General features: G+C 44.7%; 1 protein-coding gene across 8 annotated transcripts in view; it reads right to left on the bottom strand.

Annotated features, from left to right (window-relative positions):
• The window catches only part of ZNF827 (zinc finger protein 827), a 168,186-nt gene that overhangs the window by 78,996 nt on the left and 73,494 nt on the right, over positions 1 to 15,696 (bottom strand). For all 8 annotated transcript variants that reach the window (XR_009453029.1, XM_059697914.1, XM_059697915.1 and 5 more), the window contains exon 6: positions 371 to 610. Coding sequence is in view for 7 of the 8 variants with exons in the window: in XM_059697914.1 (XP_059553897.1) it covers positions 371 to 610 (240 nt within the window). In the remaining variant the exon portion in view is untranslated. The remainder of the gene's footprint in view (positions 1 to 370; positions 611 to 15,696) is intronic.

Genomic DNA, 15,696 nt, shown 5'->3' with positions numbered 1-15,696 from the left:
ATGCAGTCACTGTTGGAGTAAATTGAAGTTTATCTTTTGCACATTAGAAGAAAAAAAAGAGGCTGTTAATCAGATCAACTGCCTAAACAAAATTAGAGGTGAGACATGTAGCCTAGTCAACAGGGATCATTTGCACAGGATTGAATAGAGTTCTAATTTCAAACGATTCTTAACTATTTATTAAAGAAAGTTTGGCAGGAGTTCAACTTGGCAACCTTTTATTAACTGAGTTTGAGTTGCAGTAGGCATGTCCGAGGAACAAAACTGATTTCTGTCTAAAAACAAATCCTATCACATGGGTGTTTTTACTTTGAGCGGCTTTCCTCACAATTATTCCCAATGATTGACATCTTCCTGCACACAAACATACCTGACAGTTGAAACAGGAGCTCGGAAGCCATCTTCACAGAGATGTCCTGACTGAAGAGGTTCCTCTCTGGGGGCACCCTGCCCTCTGGCAGCTTCTGTAAGGGTTCGGTTTTCTCTCGCCCGATTAAAGTGCTATAGCCAACATTCCGGCTGGGTGATATGGAGACATGCGAGTCCTGGATGTCAACCTCCATGGGTTCCTCTTTAATCTTCATGGCCTGGCTTTCCTTGTAGCTTTCCGCTGCAAGCAGGTGCATGAAGAGAAACAAAAACACCAGAGTTTCTTAATTTGGAACCAAACCCAGTTTTCTGATCTCGGAGAAAACAATGAGGTGGGAGTGAAGCAGCAGTTTAGAAGAAGATGCCGTGGCACACTGGAAGGAAGTTGGGAAAACTACTGGTTTAATCCATTGGGTTTTCTGGAAAAGTAGGCAACTGAAGCCTGGAAAACTAAGTGACTTGCCCAAGGCCACCCAAACAGCAGCAGAGCCAGGCCTAGGTCTCCTGATCTAGAATTTAGGGTCTCTTCCTCTTGGCCATGCTGTTTCCAGAACCTACAGAGAGGATGGTGTCTATCTGTCTTCGCTTTATAACTTAATTTCCATGCATCAAATTAGAGCTAGCATCTATCTATCTATCTATCTATCTATCTATCTATCTATCTATCTATCTAAAAGTCTAAGCGACCATTACAACAAATAGCTATGACATGCACTGACCACCAAGGGGCAGACACTCAATGCAGGAGCTTCCCCTGGGTGGTCAGTGCGTTCCCACAGCTAACCTCCCGCAGCTGGCCAACCTCCCGCAGTCCCTCCGACTGGCCCTGGGCCCTGATAAGGACTGGGAGAGATGGCCCCGATCGGCCTCAATTGCCGGCCAGGCCAAGGGACCTCACCCGTGCACGAATTTGTGCACTGGGCCTCTAGTGTTAATATAATGACTCTCTCATCCTATTTTTAAAGTTCTGATGATTTTTTTTCTTTCTCTTCTAGGGCACCCAAATTAATAAAGGATAAATTCAGCCAATTCAACTAAAACATTTACACCTTGCTGGGAGGTAGTAATCCTCAAGACCACCTAGGAAGTTAATTGCAGCCCAAGGATTAACATTTAGAAAAACAGCACTCTTACAGGTTATAATAACAATTCAATTTACGGACTGCACTTACTTTAGGTGTGACTGTTAGATGTGTGGTCTCTAGTCTGAAACACACATTCACTTTGGGTGTCCCTTAGAGCTAATGGCAGAATATCTTTGAAATAAGGTGAGGCAATTAACTCAGTCATTAATTGGGTCACTTTAAAATAAGGCCACCACAAATAACTTTCAAATCAATAAGCATTTATTAGTAACTATTGTGTACTCAGCATTCCAGAAAACCAAAAAACAAAAAGAACTCAGACAGACAGATAGATGGAGTAGTAAATTGCATGGTGACCTCCCCAAAAGATATTATTTATGTTCTAACACCAGGGACCTGCGAATATAATCTTAATATGAAAAAAGGTATTTGCAGACATGATTAAGTTAAGGATCTCAAGATGAGATCCTCCTGGATTATCCAGTAGGCCCTAAATCCAATGACAAGTGTCCTCATAATAGACAGAAGAGGACAAGACACAGACACAGTGGAAAAGGCCATGTGAAGACAGACACAGTGTCCCGCCCAAATGTATATGTTGAAACCTAATCCCCAATGAGATGGTATTTAAAGGTGGGGCCTTTGGAGGTGTTTAGGTCATAAGGGTGAAGTCCTCATGAGTGGGATTAGTGCCCTTACAAAGAAGACCCCAGAGAGCTCCCTGACCACTTCCACCGTGTGAGGACATAGTAAAAAGACACCTGTCTATGAACCAGGAAGAGGGTCCTTACAGACACCAAATACTAGGACTCTTTGATCTTGGGCTTCCCAGCCTCCAAAACGATGAGAAATAAATCTCTGTCATTTACAAGACACCTGGTCCATGGTGTTCTATGAAAGCAGCACAGAGACACTGAGGCAGAGACTGAAGTTATGCAGCCACAAGCCAAGTATTGCCTGGGGTTCCTAGACACTGGAAGAGAGAAGGAAAGATTCTCCCCCAGAGCTTTCAGATTTCAAACTTCTGGCCCCTAGGCCATGAGGGATACATTTCTGTTGTTTTAAGCTACCAAAGTTGTGGTGTTTGGTGATGGATGGATGGATAGATAGATAGACAGATGATAGAGCAACAAGAAAAATATAAAGCAGATGTTGATCTATGGAACAGTCAGGGGATATGAAGGGGGAAATCTCATTGCTGTACACTGGGTGATCAGAGAAAACTATGTTTTCCTTGCTAAGTATGAGACAAGTGAAAGTCAGGGACATGTATAGTTTATTAATTTGCAATAAAGAAGATAGAGGAGCATTTTTAATTAAATGATTAAAATTAATATGGTGCTATCAATAAGCTCTTATGTAAGAAGGGTGCTAATTGTTCTTTTTTTCCGTCTTGACAGATTACACATGCTTCTCAGGGAAAACTACTTGTTTTTTGTCAGCAACTAAACTGCAGGCAACTGTTATACTTAATTTAGATACCCTCCCCCTTCCCCTAACTCTGCCAAGCTGTTTTATCTCTGTATGTCTGCGAAGCCACATTTCCTGATTCAATCCAGCTTTAAAAAAAATAATATAAAGCTTTGCAAGTTACATGCTTAACTTCCGTGCCTCTACTTCCAGTCCACCTAATTCTTCCTCGAGTACCGACCACACCCCCTGCCCTCTTAGGTTCTGGTGACCTGACAGCCATCCCGACTTCCAGCTGGGTCACCCACTGCTGCACCACAATACGCATTTCCCTCTTTGTCTTCCCTCAAAGTGCTTTTATTTTTAATATGGAAAATAAACAATGGGATCAGTGTCACATGTACATAATGCTGTCTCTGAACCCTGCAAGTCACTCCCAAGCCTGAAGACAAACACAAAGGAATACTGCAAAGAGATTAATTTGGTTAAAAAGTAAATAAATCTCAACAGCAAAGCTAGAAAGAAGCTCCATTATTCTCTTCCTCCTCCCCACCCCCCGACAATACACACACACACACACATGCACACACTCACACCTTTCCCCAGCTTTGCTCCTGGATTAAAAACCACTTGGCCATTTGCACCACCGAATTTAATGAAATCGTTTTAAAAAGCTACTTGGGATAATTTCAAGGATGATTTCCATGAAGTACTTTCTGCCCTTTCTTATGACAACCCTTGACCTTTCAAAAATGCATAAAACACTGGCCACTGATAACATCCTTTAGCGTTCTTAATCTACCAATGGGCTCTAAACTCACGGAGAAGAGCTTTCAAACTGACATCTCAATGGGCAATGAGAAGTAATACAATAAATATTTTACAGTCCTTGCTCTTCTAGGCATTACTGCCAAGTGTTTTCTCGCCTTCTTGTTTTAAGCAGGGTTTCTCCACCTCAGCGCCGCTGGCTTTGGGGGCCAGGTGCTTCTTTGTTGTGGGAGGGTGTGCGATGCACTGGAGGATGTTTATGGACAACCCTGGTCTCCACCCACTACATGCCAGTGTCACCGTCCCCCTAGTTGTGACCCCACAAATAACTCCAGACGTTGCCAGTGTTCTCTGGGGAGCAAAATCACCCCAACTGAAAACAACTGCTCTAAAGTTTTTTTCCACACTCTAGTTTTCAAACTGCTCCTCCCAAATTCAATCAACACCCAGGGCTTTAAGGAAGAAAGAAAACTTCCTCAAGAGTTGTAGCTTATTGTTTTTGTTTTTCATTGAATTTATTGGGGTGACAATGGTTAATAAAATTATATAAGTTTTAGGTGTACAATTCTACCATACATCTTCTGTATATTGTGTTGTGTGCTCACCACCCCAAGTCAAGTCTCTTTTCATCACCATGTCCCCCTTATAACTTCTCCACCTCTCTCACTCCCCTTTCTCTAAAGTTGTAGCTCTGGCTCCCGGTGTAGTCATCACCGTCACAGCCAGGTGTGGGGCAGACTGGCCTAGGATGCAGGAGGCAGGCTGACTTGGGAGCAGGCTGTTTGCTATAGATCGCACTTGGTCCCTGGGCCAGCTCTCCCTCTTTAGCCTGGGGAGCTGGAACATAACAATGGTTGAATGAATCATTTCACTGACTTAGCTTTGACTCCCACTCTCAGGGATAGGTCTACACATCCAGGATTTTATTCTTTTGCATCATCTTCCTCCTCCATGCACATGATAAATCCTTTTAGAATCTCTTCCTAAAATAACAGGACAAATATTAATTTTATGCCAAGTGGCCTATACTGTTATTCCAAGAAAGAAATGGGCACACGCAAAAGATGAGAGACCGGGTTAACAGTAGGTTATGCCTGGGAGGTGGTTTGCAGGTGACTGTTTATTGCAATGCTTATTTGTACTCTGTAACTTTTTGATTAAAAATATAGACATTTTGTCATTTATCTAAATTTTTAAAAATTTAGAATTATATATGCCCAGAAAAAGCTGATAAATCCTCTTTAGATGCAGTTAGAACACTGTGTGTGCAGGTAGCATTGGAAAAGTTGGTCCGTGAGTCAGATACACCCTCTTCAAATGCTGCTTGGCAATGGGGGGAAAGGGGGCAATGAGAATGCAATAATTCTGTCTTTTCTACCTTCATACGCATAATTCATACCAGCCATCAAACGTATTATTTCACTCACCAGTCATTTGGTCATTCTATAATCTTATTCAAATGCTACATGTGCTAAGTACTATGATATATGATGCGTGGGACACAGAGGTAAATAAGACATAGTTCTTTCCCTCAAGCAGTTTAAAATTAAATGAAAGATCAGACAAGTACAAACAGCCTCTAAGGCAAGAAGTAACATTAAAAAATACAGTGTGGAAAGAGGAGTCAAGGAAGACCGTGAGCCAAAGCACAGAAGTGGAATTGTTCAGGGAAGATGGTTGTCTGGTTTGGCTGGGGGGCCCATACTGAGAGGTGGAACTGGCACCTTGAGTAAGCAGGACTCATAGGGTGTAAACATAAAAGCAACTCTTACGTTTTGTCATTCATTGTCTCTTTAAACCTGCCTGGTAGGAAGAGTTCCTCCCCTCTCCCTGGGGGAAAGCTCAGGCAGGCCCATACCTGATACTTCTTAGATGATACAAAGCCTTAAAACCCTTTTAAACAGCAAAACAGTCTTGACTCAGAATCCAGAAGACCCAATCCCACGTTTATTCACATTTCAACCTTCCTTCCCGCTGTCTGGAGGAGTGTACTGGTTACCTGTTTCAGAGGGAGGGGAGAGTGTGGTGGGCTTCCCCCTCCTAGAGCCTTCTACCCAACATACCAGCTGCCCTTGCAGACCCCAGAGAAGGGCTAGAAGTCTCGGGGGATGGAGGAGAAGAAGTGAGCGGTGAGAAAGGCCTTACTTCACTCCCTGCTCTAGAATGTTTTACCTTTTGCAGGCCAGCTGGCGTAATGGGATTTGTGCATGGGGTCTTGGAGATCTTCAGTCTCTCCCCTGTACTTCCTTTCACCTGACTGAACTCCTTCTTGCCAGGGTCACTCATTTCTTCCACTGACCCTAGGAACCCACCCGTTCACTCCCATCTCCCGTTGTGTTGAGGGACCATCAATTCTCTCGGCAGCCCCACTGGACAGCATTTAAATCAATGCCCACGATGCCAGCCCTCTTGTGGGAACCTAGTCTTTGTCGGGGACACAGGAAACAGTGCCTTTATTTGACCAAAGAGGGCAAGCTCAGGCCCCATGCATCACGCTCGGCCACCAAAGCGGCTGGCCACCCCAGGTCTCACCGCCTAGATTTCCCAGGCAGGCGCTGGGCACCAATCCACCGGGCTCCCCAGCTGAGGACAGCACAAGGCAGACTGCCTAATTGGTGTCCTTTAAGCCAGGCTCTCCAGATTTGGGGTGAGCGGCTGTTCCCTGCATCCATCCATCCCCTCTCCCCTGCAGCGGGGGAACTGCAACACAATTCTCTCCACAATCCCCTTGACCCAAACTTCAATAACCTTCTGCTTTTATATTCTCTCAAGTTGGCCAAGAGGTTCAAGAGTTTGTGTGTAGGGTGGGGTGGGGAGGGGATAAACAATACATAACATGAGATTTGTCATTTTAAATATTTTTAATTTTTAAAATATATTTTTTTATTGATTTCAGAGAGGAAGGGAGAAAGATAGAGCGATAAAAGCATTAATGATGAGAAAGAATCATTGACCGGCTGCTTCCTACACCTTCCTACTGGGGATCGAGCTCGCAACCTGGGCATGTGCCCTGACCGGGAATCAAACTGTGACCTTCTGGTTCATAGTCGATGCTCAACCACAGAGCCACGCTGACCAGGATAACCATTTTTAAGTGCAGTCCATGGCAGTAAGCAGATCCCACTGTTGTACAGATATCGCCACCATCCACCTCCAGAATGCTTCGTCATCCCCAAATGAAATTCTACCCATCCCATTTAACACTGTATCCCCATTTCCTTTCCTACCAATCTCTGCACCCATCATCTATTTTCTAACTCTGGCGAGTGCTTTTTTAAAAATATCCTTCTGCTGTAATCTTGATGCGGAAGCCAAGTCTTCCATTTGACATACTGTTTAACAAAAAGTGTCAGATTATATTCCACAGAAATAAAATTGGAGAGGTAGGTAGGGGCAGAATGTGGACTCTTAGGTCCTGGGCCCAGAAGCCTGCCCTGATCGGGGAGGTGTGCACAGGGGCGGGGTGTGTGTGTGTGTGTGTGTGTGTGTGTGTGTGTGAGACATGGTCAGGGTGCATTTCAGAAGAAATGGAGGGAGCACCTTGTCTCATCCGAGCATGGAGACAATGAGGGCCTAACCAATGGTCATGAGGACAGAAAAATGAATGAGACAGTCCAGAGGTTGAATGGGGAGGAACTGGTGGCGGAGAATCTGAAGGGAGAATGAAGGGACCAATGTGGGAGAAATTATGAAGAAACTTTGTACACAGCCTGCATGGAGGGTAGTGGGATTGAAAAAATAATAATTCTATGACTTTGAAGCCTTGAGATTTGGAAGATGGTACTAATCGGAGTAGAAATACAAAGAGTTGGGTTGGGGAAAAAGACAAAGGGAAATTTTCAGTTCTGTTTTGGCGAAGTATTTATGATTCCTGCAGGAAGTGGGCTTCCTGATGGCTTCCGGGCAGCAGGAGACTCCACAGCGACATACCGAGCAGGGGTCATCTGAATCCGGGGACTGGGTGGGGTCAGCCAGTGAAGAGCACGTGGGCAGGTGGAAGTGTTACCTTGACTCTTAGAGACGAGGAGGAAAAAAAGAAGCGAGGAAAAGAGGTCCATCATGGTGTGTGCCATGGCAGCCCAGAGAAAAGGGGAGAGGTTTACAGGCACCCCCACAGGAGCCTTGTGTTTTGGTCCCCTTACCATGATGCCTTTCCTTAGTTTCTGTCCCAGAGCAGCCCAGCTCCATGGTGTCCCTGCACCGCTCTCAGCACTCTTCCACGTGTCTTCACGCTCCCCCAGCACTGAACATTCCCACTTGCCTGGATGTGCCATGCGGTTGCTCACCATTTTCCCTTCTTAAACACCCTATTCAGATTCCAACACTATTTCTATGTCCCTCTCTGAGCAGCATTCCTTTCTCTCTCCTGACTGGCGCTCTCCCTGCTCTCTAACCTCTACACTGTACCGACCTTGCATACTGTGGTCACTGCAATGATCATTTATGGGTTCGTTTCCCTCTGGACTGAGCTCTCAGGGAGAGCTAGATGCTTACTCATCTTTCATCCCTGAGGCTGGGCACAGGCCTGGCACATGCAATATGCTTAATGCACGTTAGTCACCTGAAGCATTGCCGGGAGCAAGCGTGCAATGCTATACTCCCTCTCCTGATCCCCAGTCTGCCACAGGCACTCACACATGCTATGGGACAAAGCACCAGCAATGGCACTGAAATAGACAGTAGTAAGTGACCGCTCTCTCTATAGACTGCTCACTGTCACGGTCCTGAACTAGACCTGTTTTACAACAATGAGAAGCTTCAAAGAGCCTCTAGAAGCAATGGCAACTACACCGTGTGGGAAAAACTCACTTTCTAGAGGGATATTCCTGTCAATCAGAAAAGTTAAAAATCTTTCCTCTCCAACCTGTCGTCCTCAAAGACACAAAGTTCTTGGTTGGGCATAAAAACTCTGTCCAGGTATAAAACTTGATGCCCGTAGGCGCCGGACTCATTCCTTAACACTCTGCGAGCAGCGTGTAGGCTGAAGAGAAGCGAAGTGAAACAAAGGACCAGGAACAAGAGGTGAGATCACACCGCAGCATCCGATCGCAGGGCCTGCCATCTGATAAAGGCGCGCGGCCTTCTCCTTTCATTTTCTCTTACTTGGTTCTGCCTTTGCCCAAATCAAAACGGAATGAAGAGCTGGGCTGGGTGTCCTCGGTGGCACAGGGAGAGGCAAGGATGCAGGCCGAGATGGAAATGCTACTCCACAGAAGCTGTGCATCCGAGTTGGTCTCAGGTGGGAGCGAAGCAGCCTCGGGCCACAGCCTTCCCTCACTCTAGACGCCATCACAGAACAGCAGCACAGCAAACCGAGGCACCTTTCATGCTCTTTAAAGGACTGGATTGTGTGTGCTTCCCCACGGGGGTTCTACAGGAAATTTCATTCTCCTGTGCGGTGTGGCCTTGGTTCATCTGCACTGTGCTCAGAGTCCAGCGGTCCTCAGTGGGGGGAGGCTCCCAGTCCTGCTCTGAGGGATGAAATCCGAAGCCCAGCCTTTCCCACGGGGGCTGCCCACTCCAGAGGAAGCACAGGCTCTGACCAGTTACCCCCTTTCCCTAATGGACATATTGGTCATCTGTTCCTGGGGAGAAAGAGAGGAAACTTTCTCCATGAGAGGAGCCAGTGGTGAGGCATGAGGCAGACTTTTCTCCAGTTCTTCTAACATATGAGAACCTTCCAGAATAGCATTTTCCAGCCCCCTCTTCTTGGAACAGTGGAGTGGGAGATTAATTCTCTGGAATGGACAAAACACATGGTCTACAGGATAACAGGCACAGTGGGCATGGGTGCTAATGGTATGGGGTAGGGAACTGAACTTTCTTCCTCCCTGAATTAAAAAGAAAAAATAGTACTCTTCAACAGAAGAGCCCAACAATGACCTCCAACACACAACACACACACACACACACACACACACACACACACACACCACATTTACCCAGAACTGAGCAAACCACGAGACCAATTCAATGTCTAAAAGAAAGACAAACAAAAATTTGCACAAAATTAAATAATGCATTCAACAATCAATTAATTACTGGTAAATTAAATCATCTTTCCAGGTGGAAAAGCCAGTCTTCACAGTAATCTAAACATTAGGAGGATTCTGTTAAAATGATGAGGCTAGGTTTTTTGTATGTCCCTTCCCTCTCACACACACACACACACACACACACACACACACACACACACACACCACCTTTTTGATTCCTGAAACAATCATAAGATACTTTATTAGACTTGACCTTTTGAATTGAATCACCAAAATTATTAATTAACCAGCATTTGCCTTCTATTATCAGTATACTACCTGGCGACTTAAGAAGGAGAAATAACAAACATTGAAGAATCAGCTATGCATGCTAGAATCCACAATCAGCCAGAAGTAAGCAGGGAGTCAACTTAGAATCAAGTTCTTAGAAGCACACAATGGGCAGCCCCAGGTGTTCCATTTCACTAACGGTTCTGAATTTGCAAAGAACAAATATGCCCTAAAAAAAATGGAACTTGAACTTTGAAGGTAATAAAGGGTTAGTGAGATCTGGAAGTTCTCTTTCAGGGACCCAAGGGACAGATTTTCCATCAGTGTGAAGTACTAGCTGCTTTCTTCATCTGGCGATTTTTAAGTCAGTCTTCATTCGCATCCCCTATTCCGGCAAGCAATGCCCCGGGGCCTTGGCTGAGATGCCTGGGCTTTTGCTACTGTTTCCAGACTGGCTACAAAACTGGGCCCAAGGTTGTAGCACAGGTTTTGGACTTGATTCTGGGTAAGATACCGCCTAGCGTGAAGCTACGTGGGAGGTTCCTGTGACACAAAGGAAGGTCTCTCAAATAATCACAAGTCAGAATGTCTCCATTACATTTCACTGTCGTCCCTTTCGCTTCTTTCCAAATGGCAATCAAGAGCTTCTGCAACCAGCCGTCATGTGGAGTGGCTCAGGCATTAGCCGTTGAACTCTGAGAGTCCCAGTGTTAATGTAAAACCTCTCCCCAATCATCTTGTTTTCTTTTCATTTGATGATTTCACTGGAAATTAGCTAAAGAGGTGCATTTAAACTGTATGTCTGCCATTTGGTAACATTCCAAATGATCTCATTTTTAAAAAATTAACCTATTTTTCATCTAATGTCCAGAATATGCTTTTCTTGTCTCACATTTTTTTAAAAAAGAAATAGGGTCAATTAAAGTATCTGATCTAACCTTAAAGCTATTTAACATCATTATCCTTGGCCATTTAATAAACCTAAGCCCTGTTCACCTCATTTGTTATGATTAATAAGCCTTCCTCTACCGTTCCATGAACTTGAATGCTAAGGAGGGGTGCAGGCATCAGTTTTAAACCAAATTCCTGAAAGATTCAATAGAATTCCTGCTGACATAAAAATTCACCAAAAAGCAAGGTCCATCTCTTGTCAAGTGCCTTTTGCACAAAGAGGGGAGAGAAGGCAGAGGGGTCCTTAATGCTGAAAGAGAAGAAGGAGCAAGCAAAGAGTTTTACTTAATTATTGAGAGTTTTACAAAACTTTTGAAGTATTTTCCACTAACAGGTGGCTAAAGGGCTTTAGGATATGCAGATGAGTTTAAAGTACTTTTCTTAGGTGGTGCTAAATCTTACTGAGTCATGTCACCAGGGTATGTATCTGTTGAGACATCCTGACTACACAGCCTTCATTGGTTGATGTTTCTAGCAGGCAGAGAAGGGCAAGGAAGGGCCGGTAAGCATGGAGCAGAGAGCGGAACATGCCAGAACAACAGAGACTAGAACCCAGGCACTAACAAGAGAGAGAAGTGGATTCCAGTAGATGGGATGGGAGGAGAATGCAGGCTCCATGAGGAAAAGGGCACGGTGCTGTTCGCCTTCGTGTCCCTGGTGCTCAAAACGGGGCTTGGAAAACAATAGGAGCTCTAATAATATGTGTTGAATGAATGCATAAGCGGGAAAAAAAAAAAACACCAAAAAAGAAAATGAAGATCATAGAAAATAAATGGAAAGATAGAATGAGAAGTAAAGGAAAGTTAAAGTATAGGGTTCACTTAAACCCCAACAAATCTTTGCATACTTTTGCCAAAAATCAAGGCAGAAGTATGGTAGTCTAATAGCCCATGATGGATGAGCCTTTGCCTGTGATAGGGCCCCATCCCTAGTACCATGCCCGTGGGAACCCCTGGACTGAGGGTGGGACCATCCGATGGTGGAAAATGATCTCTCTGGGCTCTTGATTTCACCTCATGATTCTTGGAGACACGGAGTACATGAAGCCTTCACATAGTATTTTGGCTGGGTTTCAACCTTCTTTTCCAAACTTTTTTTTTTTTATAATCAAAGCTATTTACAAGTATGGTAAGTGACTCATTTTTATTCCCCTTCCTCTCTCTGTTCTTGTGTCCTCTCTAGAGCAGGTGGTGAAGAGCAAGAAAACAGAGGGAGAGGTCACCAGCCCTCAACCGAGAACCAGGCCCTCACACGGGCACACTCACTGTCTCACAGGATGACTGCTTTAGGCTGGGGGAGTCTTCAGGAAAGTGGAGACAGAGTCAGACAAAAAGAGCTTTCCAATGTGAACAATGTTTCAGGAGGAAATGCTTTCAATAGCACTCGGATGGGGTAAACACGGTGCAAAAGGTTTGCTTTAGCACAAGCAATGGAAAGGAGATAACCATCTGTCTTGATTAAACTACCCTCCAAGTCCCCAGTTTTCTTCTTCAGTCCCTACAGCTCTTTAAAAAAAAAGGCAGAAGAAAGACAAGTATTGCCTACATACTACTAATATGGTGGTTAAATAAGCATTGATGGATTCCAAGCAAAGGTTCCTATCAATATTCAAAGACACAGCGAGGGGTGATGATTCCGCTTTCACAGTCAGTCCCCCAAATCACTGTAATTTCACGGCTGGTCCCCATGAGCCCTTCGGCTCTGCTGACAGTCTCTCTCCCTGTCGGCTAGAGGGTATTAAGTGTACGTTGGGCGACATGTATGTGGACCCCAGGAAGCCTGCAGTGAGCCTGTCCACATGAATGTCCCGGCTCCAAAACAGAATTTCTGGGCGTGACAATGGGGAAGTGTATGTGTATATTTAAGTGCTTGTGGGGATAAGGAAGGTGGTAGCAGGGCGTAAGCAAACCTGTTTGTGATTTGTTCTTTACACAGGTGTCCCCATCACCTGATTTCCGACCTCAGATAAAATGTGGGGGGCGCATGTATAGTCAGTCACCTCCACTATTTCTCCAGTGGTGGATGTAAACGACACATGCATGCGGCAAACCAGGGGAAACCAGGGAAAGTTGTGACTCCAGCTGCTATCCCACATTTAGGAAATAGTAAGTCAATCAACTCCCAGCACACACTCAGAATGGTTTAAACATGGGGAAAGCTAGATGTGAGTGGAGTAGACAGAAGAATTATTAGGAGGGAAGGCCAAAGTCCCTTCAGAAAGAATGCCACAGGTCCTGCCGCTTTGATAAAGAAGAAATACCACTTTCCGATCCTGTGTCCTCCTATAAGAACAACAGAAGCCATAGGGAGCAATAGTTCCTTTATTACAGTGTGCGGTTCTTGGACACTCCCCTGCCCAACGAAAACAAATGGCCCTGTCATCCCCAGGTGCTCACACGTGCTGAGGGGACGTGGCCACAGCAAACGGGCTACCTGGCAGTGGGAGAGGAGTCCCCTCTCCAGAGGTAGGTCTGCAATACCAGCCGGTACCCAGATGGGCACAGGATCCATGGGGGTTAATTACACATGCAAATGTCCCCTTCTTTGACATGAGTAAGTGAAAGGTTAATTAAGAAGAAAAACCACTACGGAATGAAAATGTTTCAGATCTCTCGCTGAGAAATAGAATCGTTGTGCGCTCCCTCGCGAGGCCATAACCGTGGTAACAACCATAGCCGAAAAGGCGGGCGAGAACCATAAAAGGCTGCAGTGGTGAAGATGATTTGAATGCATGGATAAGGTACACAGCTTCTACCCGGCCGGGAAATGTATCCTCTGAGTGAAGAATGGAACGGAATGTCTGACTGGTTACTCAAATTTTTGCATCCACACTGCGATTGGATCCCTCAGAAAATAAAGCTTCTTCTTAGAGTTTTAACCTCCAATAGTACTTACGAATGGCCTCTCTGTCGGTGCCAGTTTATCTTGTGAATAAGGTAACACCTGTAGTCATTTATACCCGAAAACCACGTGGAAATAACTGGAGCGGGGCACACCATCCCCATTGCAAACACATTTCCTAGATGTCATTCCTCTTGTGCTCAATATTGTAAAGAAGGATCTGCAGCGCCCCTCCCCACCACACCCTACTCCACCCCGCACCCTCTACCCTACTGCCCTACCCTCAACCTTACAACTGTGCTCAACCCCCTGGTCTAGCCAAACAGAAAAGGAATCTCTAAAGAAGGTGGCGTGTCTCTGGGAACACAAGCCAGTACAAACGCTCGTGGCTGTATTAACATATGCAGCTATGCAACAGGGAGATGATAAAACAACAAGAGCCCTTTGAGCCTAGCCTTTCTGAGTCCCAGCCTCCGTGTGGGAGGAGGAGGAAGCTGGGCCAGGAAAGCAAAAGGGTGGCCTGAGGGTGGAGGGCTCTGAGGGGTGAAGCATGCAGGGTCACTGGCCCTGGGCTGTGAGCTGGCCAGCCCAGCTCCCACAAGAAGAGGGGGAGCAACCACCGCCACTCAGGTGTGTGGGTTCGAGGACTGGCAAGCTGTGTGTGAGGTTACAAAATAAACAGAGGTGCTTCCTAGTCAAAGGGTGAGGGTAGCTCAGTTGTTGGGGGAGAGGAGAACCTGTTAGAGCAAGTCCCCTCCTCTTGCTGGGAAAAGAACAGCCCTTCAGAGCTGCATCGGCTACGTCCGACTCCATCTGCCGAAACGGCAGGTAAAAGACAGGCTGTATAGACTCCGAGCTTAACACGGTCTAGACCAGGGGTCCTCAAACTTTTTAAACAGGGGGCCAGTTCACTGTCCCTCAGACCGTTGGAGGGCCGGACTATAGTTTAAAAAAAAACAACTATGAAGAAATTCCTATGCACACGGCACATATCTTATTTTGAAGTAAAAAAACAAAACGGGAACAAATACAACATTTGTATTTGCATGTGGCCCGCGGGCCGTAGTTTGAGGACCCCTGGTCTAGACCTTCAAGAAAAGAATTCTCTGGATGTATAAACGTCACATTTTTATCTTGTTAAAGTGATCAATTCCTTGTTTGTATAAGATACGGTTTTTGCACTCCAAACATCTCTCGTTCTCACTGAGTCTTTAAGTGCTAAAAAAAGTCTAATTCCTTAGTTAGATGGAACTTTCCCACATATTCCGAGAGTTGCTGAGGATACACATGGCAATAGGGAAAGTCATCTGGCCAATTAGTTGTAATCCCATTGCTGGTCACATTCATTGTAAATCATTTGAGAAAACTGACATGCAAATATTCTCTGCCATCAGCTGAAGCACAAAATGTTGCAGCAAATTTATACATGAAAGGGTTAACTCTACTATGGAGCTATTCATTCAATAAATTAGGTGTCATAGTGTTTATATATGAAAATTAAATACTTGCTAATAGAAGTAAAAATGGGCTTTTAGTTTAATAGTAAACAAGTCTCAATTTTTACCTAATTTTTGGAATTATGGAAAATGCAATAATTCCATAATTATCACAAGCAACAAAATAAAAGAGAGATAAATTGAATTATATCAAAATTGCAATGTTTGTGTGGGGTTTTGTTTGTTTGTTTTTGCTGCAAATAGTGCCATCAAACAAGTGAAAAGAAAATCAGCCGAATGGGAAAAAATTGCAATGTTTGTGTGGTTTTATTTTGTTTGTTTGTTTTTTGCTGCAAATAGTGCCATCAAACAAGTGAAAAGAAAATCAGCAGAATGGGGAAAAATTGCAAGTCATATATCTGATAAGGAACTGATATCTGGAATACATAAGGAATTTTTACAACTCAAGAATAAATAGACAACTCCATTAAAAAGTGGGGAAAGGACTTCAATAAACATTTCTCCAAAGAATATATACAAATGGCCAATGAGCACATGCAAATATGCTCC

This window comes from Myotis daubentonii, chromosome 5 (assembly GCF_963259705.1).
Source record: "Myotis daubentonii chromosome 5, mMyoDau2.1, whole genome shotgun sequence".
Taxonomy (NCBI): Eukaryota; Metazoa; Chordata; class Mammalia; order Chiroptera; family Vespertilionidae; genus Myotis; species Myotis daubentonii.
The sequence above is the reverse complement of the archived record's forward strand: the minus strand, read 5'-3'. Positions and strand labels throughout refer to the sequence as shown.